This window comes from Myxine glutinosa, chromosome 7 (genome assembly GCF_964187855.1).
Source record: "Myxine glutinosa chromosome 7, kmMyxGlut1.1, whole genome shotgun sequence".
In the NCBI taxonomy this organism is placed as follows: domain Eukaryota; kingdom Metazoa; phylum Chordata; class Myxini; order Myxiniformes; family Myxinidae; genus Myxine; species Myxine glutinosa.
This window is the reverse complement of record NC_136267.1, coordinates 14710382-14729470: the sequence shown is the minus strand read 5'-3', so window position 1 is coordinate 14729470 and position 19089 is coordinate 14710382. Positions and strand designations below refer to the sequence as shown.

At 42.5% G+C, this 19089-nt stretch overlaps 1 protein-coding gene across 2 annotated transcripts in view; it reads right to left on the bottom strand.

Annotated features, from left to right (window-relative positions):
• LOC137430504 (sodium channel regulatory subunit beta-2) overlaps positions 1-19089 on the bottom strand; it is a 67292-nt gene that overhangs the window by 26347 nt on the left and 21856 nt on the right. For both annotated transcript variants that reach the window (XM_068121326.2, XM_068121327.2), the window contains exons 2-3: positions 18127-18284; positions 10862-11078 (exon numbers count right to left, since the gene is read on the bottom strand). In XM_068121326.2, coding sequence (XP_067977427.1) covers positions 10862-11078; positions 18127-18284 — 375 coding nt within the window. The remainder of the gene's footprint in view (positions 1-10861; positions 11079-18126; positions 18285-19089) is intronic.

Below are 19089 nucleotides of genomic sequence, written 5' to 3'. Positions count from 1 at the left end.
GAATTCAACCACCAACTATTTTTGAGATCAGCATAGGCCAAAAGTTCAACATAGGCCAAAGGTCAACAACAATTTAAAATATCTAAAATCCTCAATTTTCATCCGATTCACTTGAAATTTGAATGGGATTTACATATCAGCAAACTGAATACAACCACAAACTATTTTTGAGATCAGCATAGGCCAAAAGTTCAACATAGGCCAAAGGTCAACAACAATTTCAAATATCTAAAATCCTCAATTTTCATCCAATTCACTTGAAATTTGAATGGGATTTACATATCAGCAAACTGAATACAACCACAAACTATTTTTGAGATCAGCATAGGCCAAAAGTTCAACATAGGCCAAAGGTCAACAACAATTTCAAATATCTAAAATCCTCAATTTTCATCCAATTCACTTGAAATTTGAATGGGATTTACATATCAGCAAACTGAATACAACCACAAACTATTTTTGAGATCAGCATAGGCCAAAAGGTCAACATGGGCCAAAGGCAACAATAATTTCAAATATCTAAAATCCTCAATTTTCATCCAATTCACTTGAAATTTTAATGGGATTTACATATCAGTTAACTGAATTCAACCAACAACTATCTTTGAGATCAGCATAGGCCAAAAGGTCAACATAGGCCAAAAGTCAACCACGTTTTTCAAATTTCTAAAATCCGCAATTTTCATCCGATTCACTTGAAATTTGAATGGGATTTACATATCAGCAAACTGAATACAACCACAAACTATTTTTGAGATCAGCATAGGCCAAAAGTTCAACATAGGCCAAAGGTCAACAACAATTTCAAATATCTAAAATCCTCAATTTTCATCCAATTCACTTGAAATTTGAATGGGATTTACATATCAGCAAACTGAATACAACCACAAACTATTTTTGAGATCAGCATAGGCCAAAAGGTCAACATGGGCCAAAGGCAACAATAATTTCAAATATCTAAAATCCTCAATTTTCATCCGATTCACTTGAAATTTTAATGGGATTTACATATCAGTTAACTGAATTCAACCAACAACTATCTTTGAGATCAGCATAGGCCAAAAGGTCAACATAGGCCAAAAGTCAACCACGTTTTTCAAATTTCTAAAATCCGCAATTTTCATCCGATTGACTTGAAATTTGAATAGGATTTTCATATCAGCTGACTGGATTCAACCACCAATTTATTTGTGAGGTCAAAAGGATGCTCTACTGAGGGCCATTCTGCTTTGTTCTCATTATCCAAGTGTAGCTCCATGAGTGATTTTTCATTTGTCTGTCTGTTTGTCCGTACAGAATAACTATGGTTTTCTCTGCAACTGTTGGTCCGATTGACAGGAAATTTTCACCATAGGTGCACCTCCTCTGTAGAATTTTTAAAATGATAATTATGATGTCATAGTTCACGTGGTACAGGCGTCATCTTGGAAAAACTCAAAAACATTGCACCTCTACATCTCCGAAAGTGCTGCATAAACACAATTGAGACAAGGCTCATTGTAAAGAACTCTCCATGGGGAATAACATATGTTGACGAAGATGTCATCGGTGCCTCCATTATGACGTCATAATTTGACAAGTACAAAACTCCAACCGATCAAGATGAAATTTTTTGAGCGTCATCTAGGGATAAATTGGTGGAGAAACAAAAAAAAACAATGACGTCATCATTCACGTGGTTTGGCCGCCATATTTGTTTTAATGCAAAATCCTTCAAACCACTAAAAACGCATCCGAGCGAGGGTCTGCAATCTCTGATTGCTGTTTCTTGTTTTTAATTTTGTTTGCAAACGGAGGAAAACATTATTTCACTCCTCTCTGCGCACCCGCTATCAGCTCGAATTCAGAGCCAAAGTACTGCTAAACTACAGGTTAGTTTTACAATTTGTGCTCAAAATATAACATTCAATTTAAATTAAGTTGTTCCTCAATCATAAACTGACGTTTTTGGAGGGATGGACGAAAGAACGGACAGACCGAGGTGAACGAGTTGCTTAACCCTGCTTTTCGCTTTGCGTGCGTGGGGTTTAAAAAAAAAGAAAGTTGCACAATTTATCCACGTAAATGCTCAAATGTTGACAATTTCATTCGTACAATGTAACATAATACGTGTATTCAAGAAGAGTTTATGATATACTTCCTTCATATAGGAACCTCTGAAAAGTGAACTGGGCTATCCCCACATCCAGAGCCAAACTTAGTGAAATGCATCAACGTAATCTTTCAAGGGGGAGCAATACACCTTAGGTGACCTTTCTTTTGGTTCTTTTTGAAGCTGATCTTTATGAATCTGTAATTGAATGAGACTAAACGGAAACCTGAATTGAGGAATCCTCTATATAAACGGTTGTTGTCGTGGTGGAGCCCAATTTACTTTTCAGACCTCAAATAGCTTGCGTGCTCCGTGCGCCCCCAAGCGGTCGAAGTTATCATAACCCCATGTACTCGTATATAAACCTCACAAATGTCCTGAACATGTTTCTTTGTTTATTTGAAAATCTGTACCAGGAATACAAACTAAACAAATCAAGCTCTGTCTCTCATATATTGATAGGCTGCCTGCTTTGTGCTTCGTACAGCAGGGCGATCACAATGTTTGGGATATGTTCTATCATCATCACAAGAAACCTCTTCCAGTGAAACTGCCAAAATCAAGACTCTCTGCTCACCTTCACTCTTTCATTCCCCTTTTCTCCCGCCTCTGGAACAAACTCCCTCACTCCCTTCAATCCCACTCCTCCCTCCAGGTATTTAAAACAGCTGTTCACCATCATCTCTTGTCTTCCCCCATCCAAAACCTTGATCTTTTCTACCCTTTCTACTTCTTTCCTGGAAGTCCTAGCAGTGTCCATGTGTTTTATACCCCCCCCACCCCCGACCTCCCCTTCACGTCCCTCCTACCCCAAGCCCTCTCCCTCCCACAGATCTCCCGATGTCCCTGCTCTCTACTGTTGTGCTTGTGTGCTTCCCTCTCTCTCCCCATCTTGTCTCCCGCTCCCTTTATCAAATGTTTTATGTGTCAGTTTGTCTTTTTGTGATTGATGTTAGCTCTTTCACGAGCCTCGATCTTGTATACAAAAAAATAAAACCCACACTAATTCTGCAAATCACATAATGTAGGCTCTGACATATGAGCCTCATTTCAAATGTAATTACCTCCATCACCGAAAGGGGAATGGAGGTTATGCATTCACCCCTGTTTGTTTGTGAGTACGATATCTCAAAAAGTTGTGGATTGATTCGATGAAACTTGGTGGACAGGTTGTGTGTGTGTGTGTGTGTGTGTGTGTGGTGTGTGTGTGTGTGTGTGTGTGTGTGTGTGTGTGTGTGTGTGTGTGTGTGTGAAGCCATTTTGGTGAAGATTTGAATCCGATTTCGGATCGGATGATATATTTTTTATGTAATTCTTCACCATTGAGTGATCGGGCTAAAACCGATATATAGCACGATATATCAAAAAGTTACGAACAGATTCGGAAGAAACATGGACAGGTTGTTTGTGTGACAAGGATGAATCGATTCGATTTTGGTGAACATCTGAATACGGATCCGGATACGAGAATTTTTTTTAATTTTCAAGTGATTTTTCACCATGGAGATATGGGGCCAAAACTATATATAGGATGATATTTCAAAATGTTGTGGACAAGTTGGTTAGGCGACGAGGACAAGCCCATTAGATTTTGGTTCAGGTCCAGGTCTAGGTCTTGCCTATCAGTGGGTTACAAAACGAACTGTTCAGCCTGGTCTGGTATGCGCTCTACGCAGTGCCGATCTCGTTACTTTTGTGTCACAGTGATGCTGTGTGTTGTTCAACTTTCATACAACTATTACTACGAATCCACATGCTCAGCTGAGTGGCGCAGTGGGTTACCCTTTGGGTGGGTTACCCTTTTGCACTTCATTCCTTTGGGATACGGGGAACGTGAGGTTAGGGCAGGAATTTGGTCAGGGTCCCGGGGGATAACTAGCCCACCAACTCTTTGAGAAGGATACAATGGGATCTTCAACGTCCACCAACTAATGTCGGTAGACGGGACTCCCATGTTTAACGTCCATCTGAGGGATGGAACTCACATTTGTAAATCGTCCTGCCTGTGAATCACCGGGAATACAGTTTATGACTAGGTTGGGATTTGAACCCACACTAAGCAGCTTAGAGATGACTGTGCTTACCTCTAGGCCATCCTGCCAGACATTTCTGTACAACATAATGTTACAATATTTTTTTTTTTTTTTTTAATGAGCTGGGTCAGCATCTTACTACAGACTTGGCATTTAATATGGAATATTTTTTTGTGGGGGTGAACTTACTTTTCAAGATGACTTAGAACCAAAAGTTCATTGGAATTATGTTGAAATTATTCTAGATTTTGTTAATGTGACCTTTAAAAGAAACAAAAACCACATTTGACATTTCGAAGCAAATAAATTGATCCTTGAAAGTGATGTAAACTGATATCGAACTCAATTCACGGACAGTATTGTGTTAAACTTCTGTACGTTTTCCAGAAGTATCTCTTTATTTTGCACATCAGCCAAAAAAAATTTCAACAAAAACAAAAGCTAAATTATGACTGGGATTACGGACAGTAAAATTACAGTTCAGTACTTCGTGTAACCCCCACGAGCATTCAGGAGAGCACTTACACGTCGAGGCATGCTGTTCACGAGATTTTCCAAAGTTTGGACAGGAATCGCTTGCCATGCAGTGACAATAGCCTGCTGCAATTCACGCACAGAGGTAGGCTGCTGGTCCAAGTTGTCGATTTGACACGTTAATTCTGCCCACAAGTTCTCTATCGGATTCATATCCGGGGACATGGCGGGCCACTCCATATGCTCTACACCACGGTCAGCAAGAAAGTGTTGGATCATGCGAGCACGATGAGGCCGTGCATTGTCATCTTGGAAGACAAAGTTTCCTCGAAAGGCTGCACGAGCAAATGGAAGCAATGTTTCTTCCAGAATGACCCTGTACTCGAACTGGTTCAGGTTTCCATTCAGAACAACCAGGTCAGTTTTGCCCCCTGCATGAAAAGCAGCCCAAACGGTCACCCCACCACCTCCAGCTTGGACTCTTGACACTATACAATCTTCGTTGTGGGCTTCATGCACTTGTCTGTGCACTCGGACGCGGCCATCTTGACGATAGACCAGAAATGTAGACTCGTCACTGAAGGTCACGTGATTCCAGTGTCCTGGCTGCCATTGACGGTGCTCTCTGGCCCACTGCAATCGGCGCTGGCTGTGTTGTCTGGTCAGGCGTGGCTTTCTCAGGCGATGCCTGGCACAATAGCCTGCTTGAACCAGTCATTGGTTGACTAGCCTTCTGGATACAGACACATTTATCAGTTGCTGCCACTCAGCCCTAAGCCGATTAGCTGACTTGGTACGGCCATTGCAGACTAACCGGTGCAGCTGGCGATCATCTCTCCTTGTGGTTCTGTGTGGACGTCCTGGCCTCGGTATTGGAGTAGGGACACCCCTCTGAGCATTTCGTTTCAGGATCTTTGACACCTGACCTTGAGTGATGCCATACTGCTGAGCAATAGCACGCTGTTTCATGCCAGAATTTCGTAAAGCCACCACTCCATGACAAACAGCATTGTCAAGTTGACGGACCATCTCCAGAGGAAGCGGCAATAACTTTTGTAGATGTGCAGCAGTTGTTTTCCACTAATACAGAACGCAACAACCCTTATATACCCGATTGTGAAGCCAATCGTCAAATGTACCTGTCTTTACATTTTGTCACGCCACCTGTGTTATTGACGTCTTGCTGCGAAAGACAATCAGTGACATGATTCTTTCAACAAAGACATCACCGAAGGGTAAAATAAACTCACCAGATTGATATACTGAGTTCAGAAAGTAAACCCAAGTCAAGAAAAAAAAAAATTCCATATTAAATGCCAAGTCTGTATAATTCACCAAATGTCTGTCTGTCTGTCTGTCTGTCTGTTCCAAGGTACCACAAAAACGGCTGAACCGATCATAACGAAATTTTGGGTGGGTAATCCTGGGACCCCCTGGAGTAAAATGGGCCATATTGTTCTGCCAATTTTTTTCCAATTTTTCCAATTTCCAAACTTTCCAGTTTTTCCAAACAGGATGGAATAGTATTTTATTATTTTGTTGAATGAGCTGGGTCAGCATCTTACTATAATTCACCAAATGTCTGTCTGTCTGTCTGTCTGTTCCCAGGTACCACAAAAATGGCTGAACCGATCGCAACAAAATTTTGGGTGGGTAATCCTGGGACCCCCTGGAGTAAAATAGGCCATATTGTTTTCCAATTTTTTTCCAATTTTTCAAATTTTCCAGTTTTCCCAAACACGATGGAATAATATTTACTGATATGAACAGTTATGTGGCGTTTATTGAAATTCTACAAATACTGTTTAGATTTTGATGATTTCCGTGTGATATGATTTAACGGATGTTTATATAAATCGTTTAAAATAAAAAAAGCCTTCAATTTCTGATATTTTGCCTTTTCATTTGGGCCTCCCAATTGAAGCCCCGCCCATAGGGCAGGTACCCTACATGTAAAGTAAAGATACCGACTGACTTGAGAGTGAGGTACTATATATATGCAAGTATGTTATAGCTGCACCACCCATATCAGGGCTAACAGTAAAACTTGTGGCTGTTACCTTCAATTAAATCATAATGCTTATGGAGTTAGAATTTTTTTTTGTGACTGTGCTGCCTCTCATTGCAAATTTTGCACTCCTACCTGTCTGAATCTTTTACGCCACCTCTTTATCCATCTTGCTGCACGCCCCATTATCTATTGCTCAACCTACCACTCCATTTTTCATTGTGAGGTCTGCAATACCAAGGAAAGAACCCATGTGTTCTTTGATGGGATGCTCAATCAAACGTCCTGCTGCTCAATGGTGCAGTAAATTGACGTTTAATTACACAAGAGTTAATTGTCAATTGTCTGCACCAAAGCACATTAATGGAAGGCATCCCATAGCTGATGTGCTTGTTTTGGCATTTCGGATCTTTTATTTGCGAAACATTTAATATGAGAGACAGAATAGTTGAGTAAGTATAGCTTTCTTGCATTGCCCTACCATTATTCTTCATTTGCATAATCTTTCACCGATTGCTACCACGATGCACATGGTTGCCTAGCTGAGCAGGCAATATCAAACCACTTAGCGTATTCAGCAGATTGGCCAAAGCCAAACCGACACTCCTTTGTAGCCAAACCGACACTCTGTTGTTGGGTATGTTAAATGGGTTGGTGTGTTATCTCAGAGGTAGTGAGTGCACTTGCCTTTGAAATGTCTAGTCTGGGTTTCATTCCAGTCCTGATTATAAACTCACCCTGGTGTTTTGCAGGCAGGGCATTGCATCAACAAGTGTGCCGTACGTAGGATGGAATGTTAACTGTGGAGCCCAGCTACCATCATTGACAGCTGATAGACATTAAAGATCCCACAGTCTTTCCCAATGCCACACATTGGTCAAATTCCAGATTCCTGCCCTGATTACCACTGGGAAGTCAAACACAAACACCCAGTGTACTTCCTTGTCTGGATAACTGCTTCAATAGACTCTGACACCTTGGTAAAAAGGCTATAGGATTAATCCAACCAAGCAACCAAACATAATAGCCACTACCACATAGAAAAGGGCGTAATAGCAATATTTTACGGAGTTTGTTTAATTTGTGCATTTTTCTTTAAACTAGCGTAGATTGGCACACTACGCTCGCCTTTCCACACATACTACTGGTTTTAACACCATAATATTGTCGTGTCCGCAGCCGATGAAAACCAGCCTTGGACGGATAGCCGGTCGGTCTTTACTCCGAACAAGCCGAAAATTGGCGGTACTTTTTGGCGCGTGTGGGATGGGACCAAAATGCTTACCTGCACGGACGAAAGCCACACGGGTTTATCCTCGAACTCAACACCATGCAAACAAGACATGACAAATAAACTGCAACAATAATAATGATTTAATGAAATAAAGCAAAGAATAAAAATGAATGGTGAGGTAAAATGTAATATCCTAAGTTGAGACGTCTCCACTCAGACAGGAAAAAAGACAGGGGAATGATTAAAAGAAAATAAAAGAAAATCCCCCCCACCCCCTTTTTGTTGGCACTCAGCTCTGGTCTCGACGAGCACTTTTGTGGTGTCGGTCGACGAGAGGACCGCGCATCAAATTGCCCAAACATTGGCGCCGGTCAATCGCGCCAGCACACAGAGCCGTGCAGCAGGCAGCCAAACGTCTCCTGCTCAATCCCAGGCCAGCCAGCACGACACGGTCCTACAAACCGCCACTAACACCTCCTCACGATCGCAAAAGTCCACACGAGCTCCGCAAAGGTCTCCTCATGCTCACACACGAGCCAGGAACAGCCAAGCAAGGGACAAAGGACACAGAGCGACCGCCCGATCCAAAAGCCAGAACAAGAGAGAGACCGATTCTTCTTCCTCCGTTCTCAAAGTCTCTCGATGACGTCACCCCCAACCAATCATGCACTTCGGGCATGGGGCCTCACGGCCCTCTTGGCCGCCCACCGATTCTCCGCCTCAACTGGGTAGGGTTTAGTTGCCGATTATGATTCCTGCGAGGCGGAGTTTATTGCCTATTGTAAAATCCGGATACAAATCCGGATACTGTCAGCATTTATGCCGGAAGTTGTGGTTAATGGAGCGCTCATTGTTATTGTTGTTGTAATTGTAAAGATGTGGGTTTTTATGGCCGGCTTGTTATAATTGTAAAAACATAGGGGAAATCGCAGGTGGCAATCACATACTGGGGAGATTAATCTTAAACCCTAGAGCTAATTAACATGTCTTCACCCCCCATGTGAAGAACACATAAACAACCTTAAGCTCACAGTTTTGCTACTTACATACATCGAAATTGGCTTCCTAATCTAACGCGGTCCATGCTACCCCACATAGTCCTATCTCCACTATGGTATGTCGTCACCTACCCCCACAAACGTAACAATATGTTAGATCAGGTCATTGAAAGGATCTGACTTTGCTTCACCATTCTAAAATTCCTATAATAAAATTTACTTCCGTAAGGGTTTTGAGGGTGGGGGCAATATTGAAAGTCACCTTGCGGAGGGGGGATATTGTTTTGTAATAACATTAATATTATGCTATAATCAACAGTGTTGATATTACTTTTGTTATTAGAAGCAGCTTTGGAAAAACGCCACGAAAAACATCTTAGAAAAATGCCACGGAAGTGGCAGGAAGGGTCGTGTTATTAACCCTTGCGGGGTATAAAGACTACAGTAGATCTGCACCCATATCCGTTCGTTGAGGCAATAAGCATAGGTTGAAGGCAATAAAATAGTTGAGGCAATAAAGTAACATTTTAATGGATTCTTTCTTCTACTGCTTTCGAGAAGGAGACACAGGTGATTCAGTAGGAAGGCAATCAAATTTGTGAACACTTGTGGTGTTATTGGCATCATCCTTAAAGTGATTTGAAAGTAGAATACTCTGATGATTTGAGAAATGTCCAGAACTTTGTGAGACAAAACGTTTTTTTTTGCTGGTCCTCCAAGAGCAGAAGTGTCATTCAGTGCATGGAAAATTGCATGGAAAAAGCAATTGCCATCTGGATTTGTGGGGACATACAATGCATACGTAGACCTCCTCAGACCTCAATATTTTGGTTTTAATGGCGTGAACAAACATTGGTACATCTTGGGCAATGAAGGTTGTGATCAGGTTTTAATTGAAATCGTGTGTGTAGTTTCTGAGAAGAAAGCAAATACCTATTTTGAGGCGGTCAAACCTGGACCTACATTGACCCTTCGTAGACCCCCTTATACCTCGATTTTCTTGATGTCGTGAACAAACGTTGGTACATCACGTGGGATGAAGGTTGTGGTGAAGTTTCATCGAAATCATGTGTGTGGTTTCAGAGGAAAAAGCAAATTCCTATTTTGGGGGGTCAAACATGGACCCACTTTGACCCCTGGTAGAATCCCTTGGAGTCAATATTTTTTTATGCCATGAACAAACTTGAGTTGCAACATACCAAATATCATTTTAGCCAAGTTTGGTCACAATTCCATCAGCGGTTTCGAAGAAGTTGCAAGTGTTTACTGATGGACGGTCGACACACCATCCCTTAAGCTCCCTGGAACAACGTTCCAGGTGGAAGTACGCTACCCATGTTGATGTTGTAATAATCTGTTTTTGCATCCTTCTTGTGTATTGAAGGGATGGTGACTGTCTTCCAAGCAGATGGCAGGCAACTGGAGGTGAAGGCTGGTCCAAAGAGAGCAGAAGGAAGATGTCAGATGAGAGTTTGAAAATGTGAGCCGACACCGTTTGGTGCCAAGGCAGAGCCAAAGCGGTCCAGGATTTTCTGGACTCTCTGGGATGAAAAAGTCAAAATTTCTCGAAGGCATTTGGTACAAAGGAGATAAGGTAGGAACAAAGAGTAATGGTACGCAAACCTTCTAGATAACAAGATACATCTTGGTAAAGTAATGAGGAAAGCAAAGATTATATCAGGCTTCATGTAAATCGAGTGGTAAAAATCTGCAAATGTTTAAATATGCGGGCATTTCCTCCAGACTAAAGTTTGCTTGGAACATCTCTGCTCTCAAATTCGGTAAGCTACACACGTTAGAAAAGCCATGTTGGGGTGAATTTACACAGGGTATGCTGCCATTCGTCTGCAAGACCCCTGGCAGATTTGGGCAATGTCTGAACGTGCACAAGCCCTCATGCTTACTATGACTATGATGTGAACAGTACATTTGCTGTGTCTGCGTTGTGCTTGTGTGATGTTTGTTAAATCTTAACTCAGGAAACTGAATAACCGCAGGATGTGTGGCCGAAGCCTTACTTACGCTCCTTTACGATCTGCAACTCGATGGTCATGATCCCAGTAACACGATCAGGTGGGTTCATCACCTGGCATGTGTAAGTGCCGGCATCTGATTGGGACAGGCCGCTCAGTTCAATGGACACATCCAGGCTGGCAAGATTGCCCAGCCATTTCACGCGACCTCCAAATGGACCTTCAGAAGCCAGCCACAGCGACTTGTCGTCGTATTTTGCAATTATCTGGTTTTTGTGTCGGACAAAAGAACCCATGGGACACATGCAAGAAGGTGTGGTTAGGTATGACTGGGTGATTTGATTAGGTTCATTGTCTACAATTTATTTAAATTTGCTACTTCATTCATACTTTTATCTTCACTTGAAGGCATACTGCCTATTTTGCCCAACAATATTGCAATGAAAAGGAGTAGTTAGAAACAGCTCGGGCTCACTGAACACAAATTGCCAGGAATATGTTTAAAATAGTTTTGTACACCTGAGTTGCTACTCAAGTTTTTTTTTGTTGTTGTTACTCCCGCCAGGGAGTAATGCATTCACTCGTGTCCGTGTGTGTGTGTATGTGTGTGTGTGTGTGTGTGTGTGTGTGTGTGTGTGTGTTCGTGTGCTTGTGAACAAGATATCTGGAAAAGTTCTGAACGAATTTGGATGAAAGTTGGTGTGATGATTGCCCTTGGGATAAGGAAGAATTGATTAGTTTTTGGTGAAGCTCAGGATATTATTCCGGATCCAGGAATTTTTTGAAGGATTTTTTTACCATTTGAAGATAGGGCTCATTTTTTTTTTAACATTATCTTCTATATATTCTATATCATTATCATTATCTTCTATAATTTAACATTGTGATATCAAAATAGTTTTCCTATTTGTTGTAAATGTAGTTTAAACTCGTGGTTATGCGTTAGAGCGGTGTATTTTTTTAGCAGCGTCGTCTTCAATGTTCATTTTTTTTTCTAATAAAGACATATTCTGTCATTTTAAAACCACCAAAGTGTGTATTAGGTTTCCCCGTTTCATAAAATGTATCGTTTGATACGTATAATGCTTGAAAACTGTTTTTTTTTTTTTTTTTATACCTCAGAAGAGATATCAACATTTAGCTCAGCGAATGTCATTCGCGGTGTCAGTATTTGATGAACTTATAAAGACTTAGTTCCAGATTTGTCAATGGCTGAGGTATATTAACAAACAAATAAAGCAGATTTGGCAAAATTCCAACTTTTTTTTAAAAGATCGCATATTCACCCAGGGTTGTGAGAGGCTGAAGAAGAAGAAACCTCGCATGGGCTTCCCAGACCAAATAAATAATTCTGGTTCTGGTTCTGCGATTTTCAGGTTTATTACTCCCGACAGGGAGTAACGCATTCGATCGTGTCCGTCCGTGCGGGTGTGTGTGTGTTCGTGTGTTTGTGAACAAAATATCTGGAAAAGTTCTGAACGGATGTGGATGAAAGTTGGTGGGATGATTGTCCTTAGGATGAGGAAGAATTGATTAGTTTTTGGTGAAGCTCAGGATATTATTCCGGATCCAGGAAATTTTTTGGGAATTTTTTTTGGGAAAGATTTTTTCTGTTTTTTTGCATTAAAGCTTTTATTCTTATTCTTAAATGATGTTTTTCTCCTCTAATTCCGAGATTTATCAAAATTAATTCTCTGACAGTTAGGACTTACTTTCTTTTTCATTTATTGTTTTGGGGAGAGGGGATGTTAAACAAAACGTATTATTCCAACTAAACCCACGGTGGGAGTATGCGCTCGACTGAGTGGCGTTCTAGTTGTTTTTGTATATAGAATCGAGGCTCGTGTAAGGGCTAAAGTATGACCTAATGGATGAAGGACACAATGAAGGTAGATTGAGGGAATGGGATAGCAACATGTAATCCATTCTCAACAGTTCTCAAACAAGTAATCCTTTCATCTCTCCCTGTCAAGGTACAAGGTTGGAGTACCCCAACTCAGTATTCTGGGCCCAGTCCTATTCATAATCTTCTTCAACAATCTAACTGTCTCACTGGAAAATCCCCTTTATCGATTTGCTATACATTGCCCTCAATAGGTATTTCAAACCACCTGTCTTTTTCACATTTTCTTGTGTTGCATCGTGATTTCAAAATGGATTACATTGAGATTTTTTGTCACTGATCTACACATGTTAAAGTACAATTTTATTTTTACAAATTTTTACAAATCAATCAAAAAAGAAATACAGAAATCTCTAATTTACATAAGTATTCAATCCCCCGGGTCAATACTTCCTAGCTTTTGGCAGCGATTACAGCTTCCAGTCTTCTTGGGAATGTCTGTATCAGCTTTGCACATCTGGATTTGGGGAGTTACTCCCATTCTTCTTTGCAGATTTGCTCAAGCTCTATCATGTTGGATGGGGAGCATCATTAAACAGCAATCTTCAAGTCTTTCTACAGATTTTCAATGGGGTTCAAGTGTAGGTTTTGGTTGGGCAACTCAAGGACTTTCACGTTCTTGGTCTGAAGCCATTCCAGTGTTGCTTTGGCTGTATGCTTGGGGTCATTATCCTGTTGGATCGTAAATCTCCGCCGCAGTCGAGGGTCTTTTGCACTCTGAAGCAGGTTCTCCTCAAGGATTTACCTGCATTTGGCTCCATTCATTGTTCCCTCTATCCTTACAAGTCTCCCAGTCCATGCCGCTGAAAAGCATCCCCATAGCATGATGCTGCCACCACCATGCTTCACGGTAGGGATGGTGTTAATTGTGTGATGAGCTGTGCTCGGTTTCTGCCAGAGGTAGCGCTTTGGATTCAGGCCAAAGAGTTCAATTTTCGTCTCATCGGCCCACAAAACTTTTGCCTCATGGTCTCAGTATTTCATGTGCCTTTTTGCAAACACCAGTTGTGCTGTCATGTGCCTTTTTCTCAGGAGTGGCTTCAGTCTGGCTACTCTCCCATAAGACCTAGATTTGTGAAGTGCTGCAAAGACTGTAGGCCTTCCGTCAGGTTCTCCCATCTCAGCAAAGGAACTCTGAAGTTCTGTCAGAGTGGTCATTGGGTTCTTGTTCACCTCCCTGACCAAGATCCTTCTTGCCCGGTTGCTTAGTTTGGTCAGACGGCCAGCTCTAGGAAGAGTCTGGGTAGTTCCATATTCTTTCCCTTTCCTAATGATGGAGCTCACTGTCCTCTTGGGAACTTTCATCACTCTATAAATTGTTTTATACCCTTCCCAAGATCTATACCTCCTCACAATCTATCTCGGAGTTCTACAGACAGTTCCTTGGACTTCATGGGAGAGTTTCTGCTCTGATATGCACTGTCAACTGTGGGACCTTATATAGAAAGGTGTGTTTCTTTATAAATCATGTCCAATCAATTTAATTGGCCACAGGTGGACTCCAATCAAGTTGTAGAGATGTCTTAAGGATGGTCTAAGGAAATTGGATGCATGTTTGCTAAATTTGGAGTGTTATAACACTCCAAAAGCAAAGTTTGAATACTTAGCAACGTTTGAGTCTCATTGACTCAAGACATTTCAGCTTTTCATTTTTAATTATTTTTGAAAAAAATTCTAAAAAAAAGAAATTCCACATTGATACTATGATGTATTGTGTGTAGATCAGTGACAAAAATTCTCAATTTAATCCATTTTAAATTCAGGCTGTAACACAACAAAATGTGAAAAAAGTCAAGGGGTGTGAAGACTTTCTGAAGGCACTGTATGTCTCCACCCTCTGCCGTGACATCCTTCTTCCTTCAGAGAGGCATGCTGCAGCCTCTTCCCTCTCTTCAGACTTTGATAGAATCACAAATTGGTCAAACACCAAGGGCCTTCAGGATTATTGGAATATCCTGTGATGAAACTGACTCTATGGTCCTATCACTTTCCCGGGTCGGCATCTTCTACCCCCTCCTTTCTGGTTTTGCACCCTCTGCTCTTTTCATGCTTGCCCCTCTCTACCCTCGGTGTCTGCAGGGTGCACAAGGGTCGACCATCATCCCCCTTCTGGTGAAAATCCCAAAATCACTCCTCACCTCCACTCATTTGTTCCTCTTTTTCCCAGCATGTGGAACCAACTTCCACATTTTCTTCAATCCTATTCATCCCTACAGGTCTTCAACATAGCTGTTCACCACGACCTCAGGTCATCCTCTATCCATACTCGTGATCTTTCTGCCACAAATTTCTCCATTCCCAAGCACTCCCTTTTCTAGGTTATTGTGTTTGTCCCCTTTCTGTCAACCTCTTTTCTTTTGTTAGTTGTTGGTTTTTTTTTTTCCTTTTCTGTTTCATCTCCTCTTTCCCGTTCCTCTTCTTGCTGTTTTATTCAGCTTGTATGATTCAGCTCCCTTCGATCTCACTCTCACTTCAACTCTGCTGTTGGTCTTTCTCCTTTTCCATGTTGTCCCCTTCCATTCTGCTCCAGCTCCTCTACGAGCCTCGATCAATGCATATGAAAAAGCTGCAAATTGTACAAATTAATCAGAAAGCTTTAGTTATATTTTAAACTATCTTTTATTTGATGAAATTACTTTTTCAGAAAAAGAAAATTCTGTCCAAGCCTGTTATGTCCTTACATATTTACAGCAGTGTTGTTGTTCTCCTTTTCCCTTTATAAGGGGTGAGGCCCGATGGCACGAAGCTCCAGCCCTCACGTGACCACAATACTCCTCCACTCCCCTCTATCCTCGGCCAACTCTCTCCACACTCCAACCACCCCCACCTTACTTATGTCTCTCTTCACACAATCCTCCCATCTCAACCATAGCCGACCTCTTTTCCTCCTACCTTATTCCCTCAAGCGATCGTCTCTCTTTGCCATTCTCTTTTCCCCCATCCGCACCAAATTCCCAGCCCATCTCAGCTATCATTTCACCAATCTCCCCGTCAAGTTTATCTGCACAAAAATCTCCTCACTCTGTTCATCCATTCTCCTTCTATCTACCCTCTTCACTCCCACAATCCTCCTGACCCAGTTGTTCTCACAAATGTGCAGCCTCTGTTGTTGTCTCTCTGTTGGTGCCACCGTCTCCAGACCGTAACGCTAGGCTGGCATGACGCATGACATCAGGAACCTTTCCTTTCAATTTCCTTGATATCCTTCTTTCTGATATTACTCCCTCCACCATCCTCCACGCAATCACACCCACCTGAATCCTCCTCCGCACCTTTGCCTCTGACTTACCATCCCCAGTCACTGTTCCCCCCAGATACTCAAACCTATTTCCTTGTCTGATCTCCTTCCCCTACAACCTGATATCGATTTATTTTTTCTCTGCTGCCCGACCCACATAATGCTCATCTTCTCCTTGCTCATTTTCAGCCCATGTTTCTCAAATGCCTCCTTACATGTCCCCAGTACTTACTGCATCTCCTGCCCACTCTCCACTACAACAGTCTCATGTTCACCTTCCTGCTTCCCAGTTCCATCACCATGTTGAACAGGAGTGGGCGGAGAGCACTTCCCTGCCTCAAACTGATGTTTACACTGAACTCCTTTGACATCCCAGGATCAACCAAAACTCTTCCCTTTGTTTCCTTGTGCATCCCCTACACCAATCTAACTTCTGCTTCCGGCACTCGCATCCATCTCAGTGTAGCCGATCACCATCTCTCTCGAGACAGTGCTGTAGGTATTCTCCAGATCCACAAATCACAATGCCATTTCACCTTGCACATCCAACCTCCCCCACCAGCTGTCTTAGTGCGAACATATTCCATCTGTCGTTCCCCTACCTTTTCTATACCCCTGCTGCTCCTCACAGATCTCCTCCACACTCTTCCGTCCAGAAACCTCTCCAGCACCTTCACGACATGACTAAGGAGTGTAATGTCACTGTACTTCCCTGGATCTTGAACATACCCTTTTCACTTCCATATCGGCACAATTAACCCTGCCCTCCACTCCTCTGGAATTGAACCATCTCACATACAAACATGCAACAACCTCTTTGTCGACCTGACTCCGACTTCTCCCGCTGCAATTATCATCTCTGCACACACCTCATCAATGCCAGGCTCTGTTCCCTTTTTCATCTTTTTCAATGCCGTTACCACTTCCTCTTCCATGATCTGCACCAACTCCACTTTCTCCTCCACATAACTCGGTAGTTCTATCTCTCTGTCGCTTCCTTCCTGGTTCAACAGCTGCTTGAAATATCTTTCCCACATGTTCAATACTGCACCCCTCTATGCCACTGTCACTAGCCTCCTGCCACAATCCTTATTTTATCACCGGCCCCCTTTCATGTCCTTGCTATCCTCATCCTGGTCACGAGCCCATTTATAGACAATATTCCTTCTACCATCCTCTTCCAACTTGTTGTAGACATCCTCTTCCATATCATTCCTCACCTTATCCACAGCTCTCCTTGCTGCTTTCTTCTTCTGCCCATAAAGGTGCAGCAACCCTGCATCTGGCTCCCTCCCTCTATCCTTGATCTTTTCTATCCTCTTCCAAACCTCATCCTTTTCACCAACTGCCTTCTTTTACTTCCTCCGTCCACCATACCTGCTTTTTTATCCCCTGACGATGGATGGCCTTTCCTGACGTCCTTCCACACAACATTTCTGCAATTCGCCTGAATGCCCCTCCAACTTCTTCCACTCCTCCTCCAAACCTTACACTTCTTCACTAAGGTGCTCATACCTGCTCCCCTCACCCTCTCCTTGTACCCTACGATGACATTTCCCTTACACTTCCCCATCGAATAACCTTCAGGGCCCTGCTCTTAACCTCCCTCCTTTTCTTCATCCTCACTACAAACACCACAGCCTTGTGCTAGGTGGTAACATGGTCTCCCACCACAGCCTTGCAACCCTTAACACTCCACAGCTGTCGCTTCCTCACCACCACCAAATCCAGGTCTGTGCTGTCCGCTCCGATAGGTAATCTTGCGGCTTTCCCGCTTTTGAAAGAACTAGGGAAAGAATGAACCAGCTGTGCCCATCCCATTCCTGGGCACCAGCTCCACCAGCTCTTGGCCCTCTCTATTCCTCGTTCCCCAACCATATTTACCTTTAAATTTACCTTGTACCCATCCACATTTAGTGTTCAACATTTTAAATGTCTTGCGCATCCATTAGGCTCATCATTACTTGGAGAGGCGATCCTGTATGGAAATCTAACATTGGAAAATCTTAAATAGTAGTGGTAACAGGATTGACCAACTGATAATAAAGGCAGTGGCAAGCAGGTGGACAATTAGATGTGTAAGTGAACAAAGTTATCAGAAGGGCAGAGCAGTGTTGAACATGTAGAGATAGACAAATCCACAAGCAGCAGAAAAGTTTGTCTGATGGCTCACCAGTTCGTCAGAACAGTTTGAGCAAATGCTTGTCCATTGGAGATTGAACTTCTTGGGATTTACTGCATAGCAGGAGGTAAAAACGCAGCTGAGTTTCTTTTCACCTCCCTCCAATGCAACGATGACGCTGGATGGAGTACGGATGTCCATGCCTCGGACTGCACATGCACACATGTACATATATTTACAGCAGTGTACAAGTCAACATTACCCACTGAAAACAAACCGCCAAGCTCGTCAAATTATATAAACAAGATCCTCCAAAATCGTTTTACCTCTCACTACTCTCTTTAACCCGCACAGTCCCCTAACTGATATAAATGGCAACATACTTGTCTATTTTGTACAATAAGCAACACAGGTGCTCTTTGCAAATACCGTACAGATACTTATGTATGCATGTTGTACATTGCTCGACACTTTTGAAAGTAGCATTTTATTATATACTTGTATCAAATGTGACAGCAGCGATAAATCTGATCTGATTGGTATAATTTTGTGCTGGGAAAATTGGTTGTTGGTGAAACAGTTTTGGGTGCTCATGGCCATTGTTGTCCCCCGTCGCACCGCGGAGCGAAAGGGGGACTATGGTTTTCCCCTCCATCTGTGTGTCCGTCCGTCCGTCCGTCCGTGCGCGCGTGCGGGCGGGCGTGCGTGCGTATGTGCGTGTGTGCGTGCGAAAGCGAAGGACCACATTCGAATTTGGTGTGTGGGTGCAACCCACGTCAAAATCCAAGATGGCCGCCACCATGTATGTCTGATGCCATGTATGTCTGAAACTTGTGAGTGGAATATCTTGAAAAATAAGCGAAGTACCAACTTCTAATCTGGTGTGTGGGTGTATCTAGGCATAAGGAAGAAAGATATTGAAAATTGGGTCGCCACGTCAAAATCCAAGATGGCCGCCACCATATATGTCTGAACCTTGTGAGCGAAATATCTTGAAAAATAAGCGAAGTACCA